The sequence below is a fragment of the Trachemys scripta genome, chromosome 3 (assembly GCF_013100865.1).
Source record: "Trachemys scripta elegans isolate TJP31775 chromosome 3, CAS_Tse_1.0, whole genome shotgun sequence".
Lineage (NCBI taxonomy): Eukaryota > Metazoa > Chordata > Testudines > Emydidae > Trachemys > Trachemys scripta.
Window position 1 is genome coordinate 44,323,429 of NC_048300.1, and position 19,808 is coordinate 44,343,236.

Consider the following 19,808-nt stretch of genomic DNA (forward strand, 5'->3'; position numbering starts at 1 on the left):
GCCTTTTATATTGCTTGAAATCCTTTTAGTTTCACAAAACCATTATACAGTGCAGCCTGGCCAGCTGAATCATTCTGGGGTAAATCCCATAACAGGGAGACCTGCGTTCCACTCCTACCTTAAGCACAGTCTTCCAGTGTGGCCTTTTCAAATTGCTTAACCATCTGTGCCTCAGTTTTCTATACACTACCAAATGTAAAAGGAAAAATGCAAGAAAATTAATCTAGCTTCAAGGACTTGGATTTGCAATGTGCTGAAAACTTCTGCAAGGTGCCATGTGCCCTCAACTGCCCCTGACTTCAGTGCGAGTTAAGGATACTCAGCACCTTGCAAGACTGAACCCTAAACCACCTAGAATGTATATATTATGGTAGTGCCATTGCATGCCCTAATTAAGTTTGTATTCAGTTTTGCTCTGAAAACGGGAGTTCAAGCTCTTTGTTTCATATGAAAAAGTGTATCTGCCGTAAACTTTCAGCATATAATCTGAGTAAAACTTGAATTTTGAGTAGTTTCAAGAAAATCGGTTAATTCGTTTCCAAGTGCTAATAAATTAAAAATTGGCCTAATAACAAGTTCGCATTTTAAGTCTGGTAATGTTTTGGGCCTCGTTAGCTTATAAACTACAGCTTGTAGAAAGTCTAGACTTTGTACATAGTAAGTTTGGGAGTGGAGGGGTCTCTGGAGCTAGGTCATTTTATTAATTAACCAAAAAATGGGTTTTCCTGCATAGCTGTTGGTTTATTCTAGCTTAGCTGAGGGAAATCAGTTTGAGACCCAGCTTTTGGGTCTCTGTAGCCCAGGAGTTCTGTGGTACTGTTCAGACAGTTCAGGAGCACTCCTGAACCAGCTGAATAGTTTCATCCATGAAGATCAGGATCTTTGCCACAGCAACTGTAGCTTTGAAGACCAGGATGTGTCTGAAAAGTTCAACTGGTTCAGGATCTGTGCTGAGGCTGTGCAGTATTCCTGAGCTGACTGAACAGTTTCACAGTGACTAGGCTGGTCTTCAATGCAGTCAGAGTTGCTGGCTTGTTAGAGCTCTGCAAAGCTGTTCTGCTGCTTGAAGAGTGAAGTTCCTGAACCAGCTGAGTAGTTTCATGGAGCCCCAAAGTAGCTGCTGGCTTGCTGAAGACCGGGAGTTCGGTGAAACTGTTCAGCTGGGAAGCTCTTAAACTACCTTCTTTTCATGGATAAAGCGACAGTTACTGTGTCAAAGGACTTGTTTGCTTGTTACGTATAGAACGATCTTAACTCTCACAAAACATAGTGGATATAATCAGCTGTGAAGTGATTTGCGTATAGCATCATTGTTCTCAAAGCGTTGTATTAAGACATCACAAGCCACTCCACCCAGGTTGGAGTCGTCCTTCCATGTTTAAGGTGGGTGTGGGTATGTATGATTTGGCTCACAACTACGTGTGTTCTGCACATACTTTTCTTCTTTTCTTTTTATGTAGGAGCCGAAGATACTTTTGATGGAAGTCTGAAGCTTCTTGGTAGATTATCACTTTTAACAGAGCAAGATCTGTGGACAGTTAATGGTCTTCCCAATGAACATAACTCTTCTGATCACCTGTCCTTACTAGCTCAGTTCAGGCTTATTGAAGAATAATTCCCAAATTATTTTTATATCTGCACTTTCCTTCACCGTCTCTTCTTCCTGTAATTTTTTTTTAATTCAAGGACTTCCAGACTGGTTAAAGTAATGCCTGCATGCTGAATTTTTAGTGTTGTGTAAAGTAGAGTTTTTAAATAGATTTCTTTATAAAGTTGCTCAAATTACTTTGTGGAGTCATTAAGACAAAAAGAAATGAGTTTACATTAGCTTCCTCTTTTTGATAATGGAAAATGTCTGTGCTATAATCTGAAAAAAGGCATTATTTTTAAAAAAGATGTTTTTATTGTAAATCATAGTAAAATGGGTGATGGTTCTTAAGTACAGTGTATTTCTCTCAATCCTTCAAGCAAAAGATTGTGTGTTTGTAGCAAGCTTCATAATGAGCTCAAAGTAGGTATCTATGTAGTTTCAAGTGTATTCTATTTCAAGTTGCTTTTGTTGCCCTCCCCAACTATCTAAATATTGGGCACAATCTTGGAGTCCCTCAGCAGGAATTTAGCTAGTGCCAGGGCAGCCGGATTGGGCCTATTCTTGCAGTATTGTAATTAGTTATGCTCTAAAAAATGATTGTGTAATGGTTAATCTTACAAGAGTATAACATGTTTTGCTGATTTGCAGATTCTTTAAAAAGAATCTGAAATGAAACCAAGTAGGCAACTTGTGGTACCTGAACACAGAGCAGTAAAGCACAGGTAGCTCTGAAGGAGCTTTCATGTTTAAACACATTTTGTTTGTTTTAAACAGACTTATCTGGGAGTCAGACCTTTTGAGGTTTTGGAAGTGTTTATGGAATAGGTGAGGCTATTTTTCATATATTCATTTAAATATTGTAACATTACTACAGCTCCAGAATATTCAGCATTTAAAGATTCCCTCATGTTCAGTTTCATAATACACCATGACACAGCATACCCTGCAAAACACCTAGCACTTACAGATGAAACCTTAATGTGCTACATTAACAAACTTCTTGGCTGAGGCGAGGACAAACAGAAATTCTTGTGACTTAACTCAATCACACACAGATCCATACATTCAATGACCTTTCAAGGTCCCTTCCAGTTATATGGAGATAAACCTATCTCATAGAATTTAACGAACAGAAGTATAATTACTAAATAGAGTTGCTGTCACTAGTGTGCTGCTAGAAAAAACCTGAAACTTCTACTTGATCATTATATTCCAATAAGCAGCTGAATTCAGAAACATTTCTTTATGTTCCATCCACTTTCATGTCCCATTTTCTGTATTTTAACTTTAATTTTAATTAATTCATTGGAAAGAGTCCAGCGGAGGGCAACAAAAATGATTAGGGGTCTGGAGCACATGACTTATGAGGAGAGGCTGAGGGAACTGGGATTGTTTAGTCTCCAGAAGAGAAGAATGAGGGGGGATTTGATAGCAGCCTTCAACTACCTGAAGGGGGATTCCAAAGAGGATGGAGCTCGGCTGTTCTCAGTGGTGGCAGATGACAGAACAAGGAGCAATGGTCTCAAGTTGCAGTGGGGGAGGTCCAGGTTGGATATCAGGAAAAACTATTTCACTAGGAGGGTGGTGAAACACTGGAATGCGTTACCTAGGGAGGTGGTGGAGTCTCCTTCCTTGGAGGTTTTTAAGGCTCGGCTTGACAAAGCCCTGGCTGGGATGATTTAGCTGGGAATTGGTCCTGCTTTGAGCAGGGGGTTGGACTAGATGACCTCTTGAGGTCCCTTCCAACTCTGATATTCTATGATTCTATACAGAATAACCATCTTCTTGATTGTCACTTTATATTCTGAGACTTAAGCTAAACATTATTTCAGAGGAATGTGGGGCCAATGACAGTCCAGTTGATTGAACTCATAATTCAGACTTAATGTTTTGGGGTGACTGAGTTTTGGTTCTGCTTGAATGGTTTTTCTCTGATCTTTGCTAACTAGATTGTGACTTAAGGATCTATCTGCACAGTGAGCTAATCTGTCTGGCTCTATAGCCATCCATTCAGTTAATGCAGAAAAACAATGCTAGCTATTTTATTTAAAAATAGTCAGGAGATACTTCTTGGCATACCCGATTTTATGTGGGTTAGGTTAAAGCTTCTAAGCTCTGGGGCCAGTAAATGCAGCTATGCTGCCAGGCAAATGGCTGCATAACTTAACTTTTTGTGACGATGTCACAAATATCTGGCACTAGATAAATCTGAAAAGGCCATCTTCTCAGCCTGTTGTATAAGTGCTGCACGTGGATGATCTGTATAGGAGCAAGGGTAGATAGCAGAAAGGGTTGAAGTACTGTCACTGTGGGAGAAAAAGATTGCTGCTGGCTGGGACTTCTATCCCCTGCTCTGGAGGAGCAAAAAGGACCCCTGGTGGCACCTACTTTCTCCTGCAAACATCCCCAGGTTGTCTTCCAAAGCACTCATTCAGGTCCTTCTTCCATTGCCTTTCCCATAACCACTGCACCTCTTAAATTGGAGTTTAGATTATATAATCAAACAACAGTAACAGTAATTCCCACTTTGTTTCAGTGGGTCTAACGTGCTCCATAGTACATGGGAAAAGAGAGCCTAGCACTAAGCTTATTGGTTGTTCTGCCTGGTTCATTGAACACACTAGGTCAGAGACAAAGTCAGATTTTTAGAAAGTTTTCGCTGTCCTTGTTTGTTACCCTCATTTTTTTCTTTTGCTGTTAGGACAGATTAAGGGAGATCAGTAAACAGTGAAAATTTATAGTTCTCGGGGAGAGTAGTAGAGGTTGTACATGGAATATCACAGAAGCACGTATTAGTCTGTTTGTGTATACGTCAATGCCTGAACATATGAGCTTTGCACTCCACACACTTGTACTCGGATTCATGGTGGAGGGTTTTTTTTTTTAAATAAAAGGTGGCTATGGGTAGAATTTGATAAATTTACCTGTTTTTAAAAGGGTTCAGCTGTGGTGTTTAAAGAACACTCAGAAAGTCTCCAGCTTTATATAATCGAAGTGAGGAAAGGGCGAGAGCTAGAACCTTTTTTACTCTTCATGTAATAGTGCTAGAGTTTCTGGCAAACAGCTGACTCTGACTTGCACATGGTGTTTAACAGTGGTGCTAAGTACTCTACAGCTCCTTGAATATCCTTTACATGAACACAATTGAAACATTTTCACTAAAAATAGTTGCTGCCTAAGGGAAACTAAAGATTTCCGCTGAAGCTGGAGCTCTGTCAGTATGGCAGCTTTTATTTATCTACAATTCATATGATAAAGCTAAATCAATTTAAGTTGTAATTATTTTAATAAAGATGTTACAATAAAAAACATGACCTTCCTAACAGCCCTACAAGATGATGGGGTTGCACATACAGCCTGTTCCCCCAACTAAGAGATGGGCAGACTTTGAGATTTAGGCTATATACCACCTATCTTTAACATACTTATGTTTTCAACTGTCACACCTGTCCCACACTTATTGAGCTGGCACAACTTGTGCTAAGCCACTGCTCAGGCTCAACTAGTGGCAGAGTTCTTGCATTTTAATGGCTGAAAACAAGAGTCAGGCATGAAAAACTAGAGCTACCTTATCACTGACTGCAACACTGCTCCTCCCCGTACAATTTTAGCAATGCATCACAACTCACCACTAACGCCACACACAACATTAGGCTGCTGCATAACAGGCTGGAACACTGTATAATACACACTTTCTCCCAACTCCTGACTTCATAGGGGAAGGGGCAGGCTGAGATCTCATTTTCTTCTGCCAGCGAGTGGCTTCTAGTTCTTCCTAAAGGCCTGTTCTTTTTGAACCCTCCACTTGTGGCTTTGTAACAGGCAGTGCTGATACAAGCCAAGGCCCTAGCTATACCGAAACATGTTCAGGTTTTGGTACGCTCAATGCACATACTTGTCAGCACCAGCTCCCATACTGCTGTAATCCATACTGACCTCTTAGTTCATACAAGGGATTATAGACCAGACAAACTTAAACAGAAAATAGTTCAAAGAAAAAAAATGTTCATGCTGAAAAATTGAGTTTCCTCCTCCATTCCACCTCCCTACCCTGCAAAGCATAATCTTGGTTTGGTAGAAAGAGGGTAACAAGCAAGGACAGTGAAAACTTCCTAAAAATCTGAATTTGAACACACACAGTTCTTTCTTCTATCCCTACAGGATAGTGGAGCCAAGCCAAGGGATGAACTATGTATAGTGCTAGTCTGTATCTGGTCACAGTTTTGAAAGATGTTGTTGTTTGTTTACCAATTTAACAAGCCAAACACTTCAGAAAGTGAAAGTAAAAGCTTAGCCTAGTTTTATCTGACAGATAGCTATTTGGTGCTGCTAGAACTGCAGGGTACTTACATGCCGGCTGTATCAAGGAAGGCTTGTTACATCTTAACAGCCAGTTAACCAAGGTGTTGAAGGAAGCCACCTGCATGCCTCAAGGACATTCCCTATTTCCCTCCTGCCCAAATCTAAACCAATAAGGCCACTAATACTGTTCTGCTTCATCAGCACATTATTAGCAAAGAACCTGAATAACTTACTTCTCTCTTCAAGAGACAGTTCTTAACTGGTGACAATGCTTTGGATAGAGCAGACACTTTTCCCTGACAGTAAAGCAGCAGCAGCTGTAGCATTCGGTACTGATGAAAGATGCTGAGTGAGTGGTGTTTATTGTTCCACAGAGAGATTTCAAGGGTATGATACTGTCTTTCAGTTTCTTGGCAGGTGCCATCACTAGGGAAAACAAGAACTCACCATATGATTAAGGGCTTAATGCTTAGGTTACTTTGTGCCAAATAGTGGTTGGCTGATTTAATATTGAAGATTTATGAAATTTTGCATTAACCCCTCCTCCATTCTGGTGTTACTAGCCTACCATGACTGAATCAAAGAGTGACTGCTTTAAAACCACTTTCCCCACAAATGACTATATAATTTAGTTCATACTACTACTACCACCTGTACATGAATACACATTCCAAAAATGATACTAGGCTATTAAAAAAAGACCAAGACATTTTATTAAAGTTCCATGCTGCACATAAACATACAAGTGATGAGAAAAGCAAGACCTGGAGCCATGCATGTGTATTCTTCTAGAATACCATTTGACAAGTTTGCAATGAGCTAGAAAAACAGGCAGTTGGAATCAGTTTTAAAGGTAAGACAAAAATGCAAGTGCAAGAGCAAATTTAAAGAGAATGAATAAAATTCACTTGTACTTCAAAACAAACCAGGTACAAAATAATTTGTCACAGCTTTATAGCTTAGAAAAGCTTCGGTGTAGTAAGTTAGACGTTCAGATAAACCATGTAACCCAAAATACTCTGGATGCCGGTAAAACCGCATCATCAAGTTGGAAGAAATGCAAAAAAGGCAGGGTACTGTAGAAAAACAAATATTTTTTTTTCAAAATCAAGTATATTCTAATGGCACCAAAGTGCAGTTAAAATCAAGGCTTCTGTTGCTTAACTAAACCTTATTTTCCTTATTACTTCATTAATGAGGAACCTGTTGTGTAAGCTAACAGTTGTCTGATGCTTACAAGGTCACAAAACACTGAGCAGTACATATTTTAGAACTGAAATTCTAGTGATAATCATAATGGCTTAAAATTTTACACTAATACAAACCATGATTTTTCCCATTCTTTACCCCGGCACCTAACCTCCTCCCTCCCCCCAAAAACCCCATCCTAGTCAAAACCTATTTTAAAGCAAATAAGACTTGACAAATACACAAAACAGAAAGGTTGTGGGCTGTAATGATGTTTCACTGCAAGGAACCCTCTCCAGAACTCAGGAAAAGGAAATCCTCTAAATTCAGTCAGGTCATCATCACCGGTGCTGTTCTTCAGACAGAGGGGGAATCGTTTTGAGTAACCAAAATGAAATGGGAATTAGGAAAAGAAATTACCAGCTGTGGTTTGTCTGTTTGGTATTGGGGGAGGGCGGGGGGGGGGAGGGAAGGAACTAAAAAAAGTGGGGAAATACATAGCCTCAAGCTTGCAATGAGCTCCAAACATATCTGCAGCAAACCTAGCCACTTTCAGTGGAGCCCTGTTCAATTGCAGCAGGACCTGCCAGGGCTGATTGCCAAACTGGGGCCTTAATTTAGTCTCTAGTCATTTTGTAGCTTATTTCACGATTGTGTATTGCAAAAATTCCACGGCTTTTTATAAAAAGTCATGTTCTCTGCCTCCAGGCATAAGAAAGGCCAGACAACAGATCAGTACATTATTCAGTGTTTATGCAATAGCTTGCTTGGGAAATTTTTCCATCTGACATTACAGTAAATCAACTGCCTTAGTACTTTTACTTTATAATAAAATTCACCTCTCTCTGCCCCACCAAAATGACTATGACCTTGCACCTGCATTCACACCTGTGTAAAGTGAATAGTCGTGCTTACACCACGCACATATAAAAATGACTACGCAAGCTGCAAGGTCATGGAAAATCCGATTCCAACTTCGGGGACTGATTTCTCTTTAACAGCTAAATATTTATTAAAAATCTGGGGCTCCTACTTCTCACAATATTAAAGCTTTATTCATATACATCTTGTATGATAGAGGTATATTGGAGTCTTTTGAATTGTCTCATGTATAACTGGAATTAAACAGAAAGCTATATTTAATGGAAGCTATATTAACGTTTATAACAGAAGCACTTATTTTGTATCGTCATCTTGTCCTGTGCTATCTAAGTATTTGCCCACTACACAATATGAAAAGCTTTCCCATGCAGGACTATGTTTTCTTCAAATTACTGTTGGCATTCCCATCTGCTTCTGTATCCATTTCATCACTGGCTCATTCACAGTGTTCCAAATGCCTTAGTAAGATTCTAGTAAGTATTGTGTTTGTCGTCTTCTTTACCTCTCCACCTCATCTCCTCAGAAAATCCGAAGGACAAAAAGGCACCAGTGCCCCATGTTTCTGGCTTGTTTGTTTTTTAAAACTTTAAAAAGCATGGCTTACCGTGTACAGGCTAGATTTTCAGAACAGCTCAGCTCCCATATATGTACCTAAATGAAGTGGCTAAACTTTCAAGTACTCCGCACCCACTAACTCCCAGAGTTCAATGAGAACTCCTGGGTGCTAAGCACTTTGAAAATCTGGCCACTTCAAAAATCTGACTACTTCCATTAGGTCCTTAAATGGGAGCTCAGCTGGTTTGAAAAACCAGCCATACATCCGTAGTACTAGTTAAATCCATCAGCAAAAGGACACCATAAGGATGGAGGAATAGACAAACTTGTTCTTGAAAAAAATGTGAAAATCAACTATTATTGCTACGCCTACTCTAACAATAATCTCTTTTTAAAGGTCACTGTAATGCATATAAAGGAGAACCTTCCCTAACTAAGTTGCGATGTCTGATCTTAATATAAGACACAAAGACATCACCACCTTAGACTGTTTAACCTTCAAAAGACAAAAATGATTCAAAATTACACACAAATATGGATAGAAAAATACTCTCTCAAGGAAGCCTATTGATTCTGACATTTCCTTGTGAGTCTGAGACCGAACACACAGTTTGACTGTTAATACAATGCAAATGCTAGCCTCTACAAAACAATGATCTCCAGGTCTTGTGCTTTAACACTGTAGTCTGCAAAGTTTAAAAGCTTGTGACAAAGTTTAAAAAAAATTATGAAATTTTAAAAATTCATTGTTTGTCAGTTATTAAAAAACCCAAACAGAAACCTCAATTGGTTCTCTGTATTTCTAAGACAGCAGTGCTTTCAAGAAGACACTTGCGTCAAGAAGACACTTGCATCAAACCTTACACTTTTTCATAGGCATGCACATAATAAAGAGTGGCGGGGTACATCTAATGCAGTTACATAGTACTCCCAGAAATGCTGGAAAACAGTACAAATTGGTTATAAAATTAAAATTGTAAATTTTGCATATCTCTTGTATACTGAGGTAATACACTTTAAAAAGTCACATCCACCTCTGCACTGCTATTTTTATTGCTGAATAAAAATTAATATTGACTTGATGTTTAAACCGACTGCACCCCAGCACGTTAACACTAACGAGAAATATTTCATCACCACTCCTAATACTACTAATGGAGCACAATATTAAAAGCCAATTAAATAGATTAGAAACAATTATTTAAATTAAAAAAAAAAAAACACACAGTGGTTCCCTCCTATTTGATGAGGGGAAGAAATCCTGTCGATAATTTAGTTTTTCATTGATGTCACTTGAATTTAAAAAAATACTGCCATCATTCTAGAATTTCTATTTTCTAAGTGAAACTTTAAATAAAATCCACAAGTTCTTAATAAATAGTCCTGGTTTCTCTTCTCCCCCACCTCCCCTTTCTTTCAACGGAGCATATGGTAATGTGTGCAGTGAGAAGCACCATGGAAGCCCTCCATCTGGCATATGGCTTTGTTAGATGCGTAGTTGATAGCCCACTTCATTCAATGTAGTGAGATCACCCCCTTTCTTGTCCATCACTGCAGGCCTGCAATGAAAGAGGGAAGAGGTGGTCAGCGTTCAGCATTTCTTTGACACAGAGATTGTGCAATTGAAAACACCATTGCAAAAAAAGAAACTAATGGAACAAAGTCTCTTGTCACTTAATCTAATGTAAAAACTTTTTTTGTTGAATGAACTAATTATGCAGAAAGCATCCATGTTATCTTCACATTGTGATGGCGGGAAGATCAGAGCTGCGTGCAGAGACTTGGGGAACTGTGGGTAAATCCTTTAAAGGTAAATCCTGTGCATTGCCCGCTCCTTTGCAAGGATTTAAGCATTACATAGATAAACATTAAACAGCAAAAATCATTTCAGAAAAATGCAGGATTTATTTAGAAAAGTGAGAAGAAGAGAGATGCTCAAGTTAAAAGTCAACCTCTTCAGACATCTCCTTTTTTCTGGTGAATACGATTTAACCTGCTCTAATGAATTGGATCAATAAAATTGCGGGCTTTTTTGGTTGGCATATCATTTACTAACCAGTCCTTTTTCCTGTGACTCTCTCTCTGCCACTTAGTTTGGACACAACTTTCCAATGGAGTTGTAACTGGAGCAGTTCACTATTGACTATTAGCTGTTCATTTGAGATGCATAGTTTCTGCTCTTTAAGAGTGTTGCACCATTGAAGGTGAGGGCAGAAAATAACACATTTCTTCTATGAATTCGTATAGCTTTTGAGATTTGGGAACCTTATTGCAAGTAGCTAATGCTCCTTTAACTATTCACAAATTGAACTGTTTAGTCAATCTTTCTACAACTAGCTTTATAAATAGTTGCATCCTCTTCTGAATGGTTACCCTGTGTCCTATTTAGCTTTTAAACACGTTGCAGAAAGGAAAGTGTCTTAACTATGGGCCCAATCACCTATGAGGGGATTAAGCCTGAGAAAGTCTCTGCAAGGTTGTTGTTGAGGTTTTTCACATATTCCTTCAGAGAGGATAGAGCCATAGCTCCATCTCCCAGAGCCTGTGCAGACCCCAGACAGCCAGTGGGAGATCAGCTCCGTGTCCATGAAGGCCAACACCCTGGCTCTGCTTCCACAGCCTTAAAGGGGGAATCGCAGCAGTTGGGTCAGTAGAGCCTGGAGTTGTATTAATTTTCTTCTGCAAGTCGGGGGGGAAGCAGGAGGAGGATGATTCCCTTGAGCCTGCCCACCTCTTACCAACCTGCCTATTCCCACCAGCCCTCCTGTTTGTGAATCCCAGTACTTGCAACATACATGAGGCTTGGGGGAAAAGGGCAAGAGAACATTAACATGGAGGAATCAGAGCCGCCTTTCTTTTCCCATGGTGGGGGAGTGACTTGCACTGAGGGGCCCTTCCATGTGGATTATGGGGATACAATCAGGCCTTGTAACTGTGCTATATAAATACTGTCTGAGCAGCTCTGATCTTCCTGGCCTAACATGTCCATCAGGCTGCATTTCCTGTTGGAATTGTGACTAAAATGGCAGCCACAGGCACGAACCAGCTCCTGAGTTCATACTGATTGTGAAATATCTTCAGGTATTTTAAAATACTGCTTTAAAGTCTCCTTGTATATCCTAATGAAGTACATCAATCTCTAGGCTTCTAGAACAGCACTAAAACTACTACAGTTTTCCTGTCAACGTCTAATCAAAGTCAGTCTCACTAGAGATGCACGTTATTACACTCACCTAACATGCATTTAAAATTTCACGTAATATTAGCTGAGAAGACAATATATTTTGTGAGCTGACATTTAGCAGCACAGTTACTGGTGCTGACTCTTGCATTACATCCAGTCCCTAACTCTTCCCCAGATTAAAAATGAAGCACTTGTTTCCAGTTTCATACAGATGAATCAGAATTACCAGCCCCTCTGCTTTGGGTTGAGCAGAAAGAACAGAACCAAACAAGGGACCATCATGTGCTAAGGCAACACCTTACAATTTAAAGGATTTTTTGCTTTATCCTTGTAAAATTTTCCAAAAGGATAAAAAACAACAACATATAGCTTTTTATTTAAATGTATAATTAAATATGTACGTACCACTGTGTAGCTTTAAACTGAATATGGGCCTGATTTAGAGTTACCATATTTCTACAAGCAAAAAAGAGGACACTGGGGGGGGGGAGGAGCCCCGCTCTAGCCCCACCCCCATCCACTCCCTCCCACTTCCCACCCCCTGATTGCCCCCCTCAGAACCCCCAACCCTCCCCACTCCTTGTCCCCTGACTGCCCCCTCCTGGGACCCCTGCCACTAACTGCCCCCTAGGATCCCACCGCTTATCTAAGCCGCCCTGCTTCTTGTCCTGACTGCCCCCTCCTGAGAACGCCCTATGACCCTACCTGTCCCCTGACTGCCCCGACCCTTATGCACACCCCCACCCCATATTCACATCCCCACCCCCAGACAGACCCCCGGGGACTCCCATGCCCTATCTAACTGCTCCCCGCCCCCAGGACCCCCAGAACTCCTGACCCATCCAACCTCCCTTGCTACCTGCCTGCCTCGACCCCTCTCCACACCCCTGCCTCCTGACAGCCCCCCCAAAACCCCAGACCCATCTAACCCCCCCCGCTACCTGTCCCTGACTGTCCCAACCCCTCTCCACACCCTTGCCCCCCTGCCAGCCCCCCCCCCCCAACTCCCAACCCATCCAACCCCCCCTCCCTGTCCCCTGACCAGGGCCGGCTTTAAAGAGCCCAGGAATCGGGCTGCGCTCCGGCTGGGGTTGCGGGGCTTGGGGCTGGGCCAGAGGTGCTCGGCTGGCGCTGCTGGGGCCCGAGCCGGGCCGGGGTGCTGGGGCCCGAGCCAGGCCGGGGTGCTGGGGCCCGAGCCAGGCCGGGGGTCGGCCCGGGCCGGAGGGAGCCGCTCGGCCAGGGCCGTGCCTCCCCGGAGCTCTCCTCCTCCCGCCCCAGCTTACCTGCTGCTGCCTCCCGCTTGCCCCTGCTTCTTTTCAGACTTCCCGCGAAGATCTGATTCGCGGGAAGCCGCGGAGGGGGAGGAGCAGGGGGGCGGAGCGTTCAGGGGAGGGGAAAGACAGCATGGTAAGGCGGGACAGCATGGTAAGGCTGCAGGGGATGGGGGGAGCAGGGAAGGGGCTTTGGGTGCCCAGCGGCAATTGGCTGCCGCTTTTCTATCTATAAATAGCCGACCGGGGGGGAATCCCGGACATTTTTTAGATTTTTAACCCCTCCCCCCCCCCCGACAGCTATTTATAGACCGAAAAGCCGGACATGTCCGGGGAAATCCGGACATATGGTAGCCCTACCTGATTCTCTCCTTATATATCAGTATTACACTGGTATAACTCCATTGATTTCAGTGGAGCTACTCTAGATTTATGCCAGTGAAAATGAGATGCGAATCAGACTACAAAGGCCTGATCCTGCAAACAGTGCCTGGCATAGTGCTTGGCCTCCACTGTAGCAAGCTGTATATCCAATAGTAAGTGGCTGCAGGATTAAGCTCTAATTTAAATAAAACTAAAAATTAATCTGAAATAACTCTCCCGTTTGAGAGGTTTTCAGTGCAAAACTAAGTAATGGGGGAGATTCTTCTGCATGGCTCCATCCAGCTAGATTGTCTAATTAGACGTTTTCATGGATTAATCTATCCCTATTGTATTTCACTTGTAACTATAGTAGATGCACAGAATTAACTCAAGATTATCTTCTGAAAGCCTGGATTAGCATTCTGCTCTTTTAGGAAAATACAAAACTCATTAAACTGTAATGAACAATGGAAGGAACTGAAGCTATTCTATTTGGATGTGTTTACACTGGGCTGGAGGTACCCTGTCCTTGTGAAAGGCCTGAACCTAACAATGTAATAGGAGCCAACATTTCAGAACACTCCCTCCATTGGTGCATCCACAGCATTGCACACACAATGTGGGCTTATTAAGCACTAGCATGCAGGTGAAAGGTTGGGTAGATATGGGGCAGCTCTAGCAGGAACCTATGGGTGCAATTTAACTCACAAAAATCAGGATTAATGAATGTGCACTGGGTGCACTGCAAAGGGCCACTTAGGTTTGGCCCAACCACTCTTCTGTCATGACAGAATGGCTGCTGGGCCAAATTTGACCGAGTGATGTTGTGACCTGGCACATGGGGTCACAGCACCACTCAGGTTTCATTCCTGCCCCTGCAGGGCCCAGATCCCACTGCTACTGCCACTGCATTCATTTAATTGGGCCTGAGGCAACCCAGCAGGCCAGGAGCCCAGAGGTAGGAGAGGGGTCTGGGATACTACTTCCACCAGCGGTGGGGCTAGAGCTCGGAGAGACGGGACCTGGAGCAGCCACCCAGCCGCACGCAGGGCAGAGCATCCCCATCCCTGCAGAGGGGGCAGCAACCCCACAGGTCTGGCCCTCCTTCCCCCAACCCCACATCTATTCAATTGTGAGGCTACAGTGCCTCTGGGATGTATATAATCCCCCTAGAAACAGAAGGTCACACATCAGCTCTTGAGCTCAGGAAAATGCTGTAGTGAAAACATTTCAGCTTCAGTACACTGAGTCTCTTCCCAGGAGGGGCCTATATAATTTTATTGTCGACAAAGAGCAGTCTGTAATAACAGCTTGCCATCAGCAGGTGAACCCTCTCCAGCGAATGCCAGGATCTTATTCAGTCTCTACCAGCTAATAATGTAGCTCAACCTAGGATGGGTATTGTGTGGCATGAAGGGCCTCTCTACTCAGTAATTGGCTATAATTAGAGCATGCAAATAAGAGATTCATAAAGAGATAAGATGTACAATGCCCATATCCACTCGCTAGCTGTTCACTGTTTGGTTAGGAGCACAGGTGCCTAAACATCTTTTTTTGCTAGATGAATAAATTTGAGGCCATCTCAAAACAGCTACGTTCTTCCCAGCTAAAAGAGGGGGGAGTGCACAAGTTTCCTTTATGTATTTCCTTCCCTGCATTAATTAACCTTTGGAAACCTCTTAACCCTACAGGACCAGCATACACACATCAGTCCTCCCAAGTCACTTTCTAAGTGGCACTAAACTCACCTCTTTGCCCCTTCGCTTCCCTCCCATCTCAAGTCTGATAGCTCCAGTTACACTAGGCAGGAACCACGAGTCGTTTGGCCACAGAGGGGAGCAGGCTCAGAAAGCAAGGGGCTCCTGGAATTGGAAGGGATGGTCTCCCAACAAGAGGCTATCTACAGCATCAGAACCATCTGCAGGGCAGTTCCACAATGGCTTGGCTGAAAAGAGGAATGTGGCCAGTGCCCAAGCTACCATAACTGCGAGTCAGTCAGTGTCCTAGGGGTTAGTGTGGTTTTAAAACAAGGCCCGGATTCTGCTCACTCACATCAGTTTTACACCAATGTAACTCCACTGGCTTAGTTACTCCTGATTTACCCCAGTGTAAATGAGAGCAAAGTCAGTCTCCACAGGCCAGATACTAAAATATTTAGGTGCCTAAAGACAGATAGGCATCAGTAGGATAGCAGTCGAGGTGCTTTTGAAAATTCCACTACGTGCCTATCTTCATCTTTAGGCACCTAAACACCTTTGAAAATCTGGCTCCTGGTGACTACAGTGAATCACATTCTAGTGTAAACAGACTGTATAATGATGGGAAGGAGCATCATTTAACAGCAGCTTCTTCAACCTTTACCTAAACCAGGCATGTCCAGGCATCTTTACTAAGAGGCCTGCTTTCCAAAGGAGCGGCTGCAACTCCCCTAGAAGTCAATGAGCAGCAGCGAGTACTGTGCACCTCTGAAAAGCAGGACATAGTTAGGTGCTTGAATATGGATTTAGGAATCCACATTTAACATTTTTGAAATTCTCTTTCTCCGATGGTGGAAAGGTGCCTCTGTTCAAGATCAACCCTTGCAGCTTGGTCCTTGTGGAAAGGCCCAGGTAGACTGCACACAGATTTAGGAAGGCCACCGTGTGCGCACATACAGCTCTTGAGGTTTTCCTCATATAGTATGTCCAGTTAATCTACATTCCATTCCTTCGTGGTATGGCAGCTGCAGGCTACTGGCGGACTTCAGATCAATAGGCTAAACATCCAAAGTTACTATGTAAATAAAGACATTCCAAACCTAATCACAGTTGGCGACTTTTCTTCTCCTCTTTCTCCCATGGAATCGGTCTAAGGCCTTGTCTACACTGCCACTTTACAGCGCAGCAACTTTCTTGCTCGGGGGTATGAAAAAACACCCCCCCCGAGTGCTGCAAGTTTCAGCACTGTAAAGTGCCAGTGTAGACAGTGCTACAGAACTGGGAGCTATTCCCCTCATGGAGGTGGGGTTTTTATATGCCGCGACTACACAACTATGTTAAAGTGAAGACAATGCCCTAAGTCCGCTCTGCCCTGGGGGACCACAGCACTGTCTGGAATCTCTACAGCACTACATGCTGCAGCCCAGTCCCCAATACACAGCCTCCTGCTGCATTCCCCATAGGCAGCGCTTGGGGAGCGAGGGGAGGCTCAGAAGGCAGTCTTCCAGCTGTCTTTCCCTGTTCCTGTGCTGAGGGAATCCTCCCCATAGCTGGATTCAGAACTTCAGAGCCCCTCCTTTATGCCACCAGTTAGTGGGGCCAGAGCAGGAATGAAATCTCATGCAAGGAGTCTCAATTGCCTGCTCTAATCAGCTCTGCTGTCTAGTTACAAGTCATTACACAGTCCGAGGCTTTATTTTACTATATGTAATACCATTAGAGATGGAGCACAAAGAACACCGTGCAAGAGTAGGGTCCCGGGCAGGTGTGCGTGTTTCACATGGAAATGCAGACACTGCAGCCCATGGAGTCACCACATGACTCCAGTGGGTCAAAGCTAGACTACTTTTATTTCACTGGTCCTTTCATTTTACATACATTAAGCAATAAGAAGGGAGCAGGTTGCTGTGCAGCTGACGCTTGCTCAGCAGTTGGCTCTCAGAAAGCCTGAGGCTTCTTTGTAAAGCCAGCAACATTGACACTCCTCTCCAGAATGAACATCTGTGCCATTCGAACAACTGCGGTAGCCGTGTTAGAAACCCAAAGATGAAAATATCCCTCAAGGAGTATATGGGTAGGGAAAGTGCCTGGAGTGGCAGGGCCTTTAACTACTATAATTATCCAGGCACTAAATGAGGACTGGAGCCCCTGCTGATGGGCCCAAAGTATAATGATGCAGATAGAATATTAATTTATGTGTAAAATGTAAACCTGCTGTTAAATCATCAGCTGCTCCCCGCATTAAAATAGATTTAGAAAGTCAGTCTAACTTCTTTCTTAGCTGCTAACAAAGAATTAGACCAACAGTCCCTCTGGAAACTTACTTATAAAGTGCTCATCATAAATAGTGACTAATTTGTGGCCACATAGGTACTTCATAGGTGTCATTTTGCTGCACAGCATGGCCTTTGAGAACTTCACTCCAACAACAACATGGCTAGAACTCACATCCTCTGACTCCAAAAGCACAGACCCTTACCACTTGACCTCTATGAGAATTTCCATTAGCTTCTAGCAGTATAGAGCCCACAATACAAACTCTGTCCCTCCAGCAGCTCTGTTTTAAGAGACCGCGTAAAGACCATGCACAATACCACCATGCTATTAGCACTGACAGCTAGAGCCAGAGAGTTAACCAGAATATCTGTAGCATACACAAATAGAGAAACTGCTATGGCGGATGAATCCCAATATTCCTCCAAATCCATAGTTTGGCTTCACTGTGTCCTTACGCTGAGTTTCTGATCCAACAACGAATGGGGCATCAGCTCAAAAAGAACACATGAGCGGTAGCAAAGCAGAAATACTCACGATTTGTCTCTTCTGCACACCCGTCTCTGAGGGCTGACTTGCCTTCGGCGAGGGGACAGTGACTTGCCTCGTGATCTCTCTTTGATTGGAGAGTGGGCACTTAAGGGTTTTAGAATCTGGAAGGAGGAAGGGAAGAGAGGCACTGAATAAAGAGGCCTATTCAACATTTAAAAAAAAAAAAAAAAGACCCTGTGATAATACTGGAGATCAGAGATGGGACACAGAGCCTGTAGTCTCAAGATTTATTTGAATCCTGCCCAGGCTGGGAAGGACTGAAAGCTATCATCAGTACCCTGTCGTGAAATTAGTTGGTGGCCTCAATCCAGTTTCCAGATACAAAAACCATCACCACAACTGGCCTTCTAGTCAGCAGTCTCAGCAGAGAGATCATGGGACGGCAAACAAATTACCCTGTCCCCTTAGGGGTGGTTGCCCTCAACTCAGTAAGGCACATTGTGGTAGCAGCATGAAAGGAAGCTTGCACAGCCAAAACGGTTCCTGGAACTGTTCTATGGATGAATACAAAACTTGAGTCTCAAGGGCTGTCAGCTGGATTCTCTGCAATCAGGGGGCCTTCTTCCTCATCCCTTGTCCATTCACACATCTGGGTAGAGTTCCTCTAGGCTGATGACTTTCATCAGCACTACATTCACACCACTTTATTTTAAGGACCTGATCTTGCAAAAGACAGCATGTGCATAACTTTACACCTTATGAATAGCCCCAGGGAAGTCCATGGGTGAAATCCTGACCCCCCCCTGGAAACAAATGGGAGTTTTGCCATTGACTTCAATGGAAGTAGGATTTCACCCAATGAGGCTACTCAAAATATGCATGTGCTGAAGTCTTCACAGGATGAGGGCTTTGAAATTGTAACACTCAAGGTAAGGACTATGTCTTTCCATCTTCTGCACAAGGGCTGGGTCCAATGTCAGAGCTCAATGCATATATGCAATAAAAATAATCTATGCTTGCTTATTTGATCAGAATATACTTCAGATACTAGCATTCTATCTGGTATTAAAAATGTGGAATAGAAGGCTGAAATCATTCTAATTCCATATGCAATTAAATGTGTTACACTAAAATTAGAATATAACTTCAGCCTAAGGCTTTCATACCATCATTGGGCCTGATTTTCATCTCACTTAGCACAGTTTTATACCACATTAATTCTACCAACTTCAGTGGAGTAACTTCTGATTTACTCCAGTCTGATAGAGAATAATGGATCTAATTCTTCTCCCTATCTAAAAAATCCCATAAGGAATAGCCATCTTTTAAAGATTAGGCAAAAAATAGTGGACCAGTTCCTCAGCTGGCATAAATCATAGTGGTTCTACTGTGGCAGATTACACTCCATTCATCCCCATGGCATAGTGAGTGATCACAGTGAGACTGACTCGAAGTGCAGCAGTTCATCTCGCCCCATGTTTGAACATGAACACTAGAAAGATTTAGTGTGGGTTTCAGAAGTGCAGGGTCACAGTACACTTGTTTTCTACATCTGGAGACCCTGGGAAACATTCTGTTCTCAGTTACATCAGTGTTGATCCAGAATAGTCAGTGAGTTCCTCCAGATTTACATCTGTGGAACAGAGAAGAATATGGCTCCCTAGTTCTTTGGTCCTGCATGGAAATCTATCTGGTATTTCTTCCTGCATTTGGGTCCGATGGACACTAGGCAAATGACCTATTGTCAACAAACCTGTTAACTGGAGTTGATGGGGACAAATCTTTTCTCCATCATCACAGGGAAACCTGCTAGTGCGCACTAGACACCACATTCTGTCCGTAAAAGGAAGGAAAACAGTGGGGCCTTAACTACACTGGTCTCAGCTGACTTGAGAAAACCCACTGTCAACAAGAGATCATTTCCCTAGTGTATTTGGACTCTTATTTGTGCACAGCATAAGCCACCAGAGAGAGTGGAAGAGCAGGGTGCTGCAGGTTGGCATGGGGGG

The 19,808-nt window shown here is 42.9% G+C and overlaps 2 protein-coding genes across 4 annotated transcripts in view; one reads left to right on the forward strand and one right to left on the reverse strand.

Moving 5' to 3' along the window:
• Window positions 1–10,156, forward strand: part of ANGEL2 (angel homolog 2) — a 40,520-nt gene extending 30,364 nt beyond the window's left edge. For all 3 annotated transcript variants that reach the window (XM_034764582.1, XM_034764583.1, XM_034764584.1), the window contains exons 9-10: window positions 1,461–2,416; window positions 10,076–10,156. In XM_034764582.1, coding sequence (XP_034620473.1) covers window positions 1,461–1,615 — 155 coding nt within the window. In that variant the 3' untranslated portion in view covers window positions 1,616–2,416; window positions 10,076–10,156. The remainder of the gene's footprint in view (window positions 1–1,460; window positions 2,417–10,075) is intronic.
• Window positions 9,361–19,808, reverse strand: part of VASH2 (vasohibin 2) — a 58,747-nt gene continuing 48,299 nt past the window's right edge. Inside the window, exons 7-8 of the mRNA XM_034764585.1 lie at window positions 17,845–17,960; window positions 9,361–10,077 (exon numbers count right to left, since the gene is read on the reverse strand). Coding sequence (XP_034620476.1) covers window positions 10,005–10,077; window positions 17,845–17,960 — 189 coding nt within the window. The 3' untranslated portion in view covers window positions 9,361–10,004. The remainder of the gene's footprint in view (window positions 10,078–17,844; window positions 17,961–19,808) is intronic.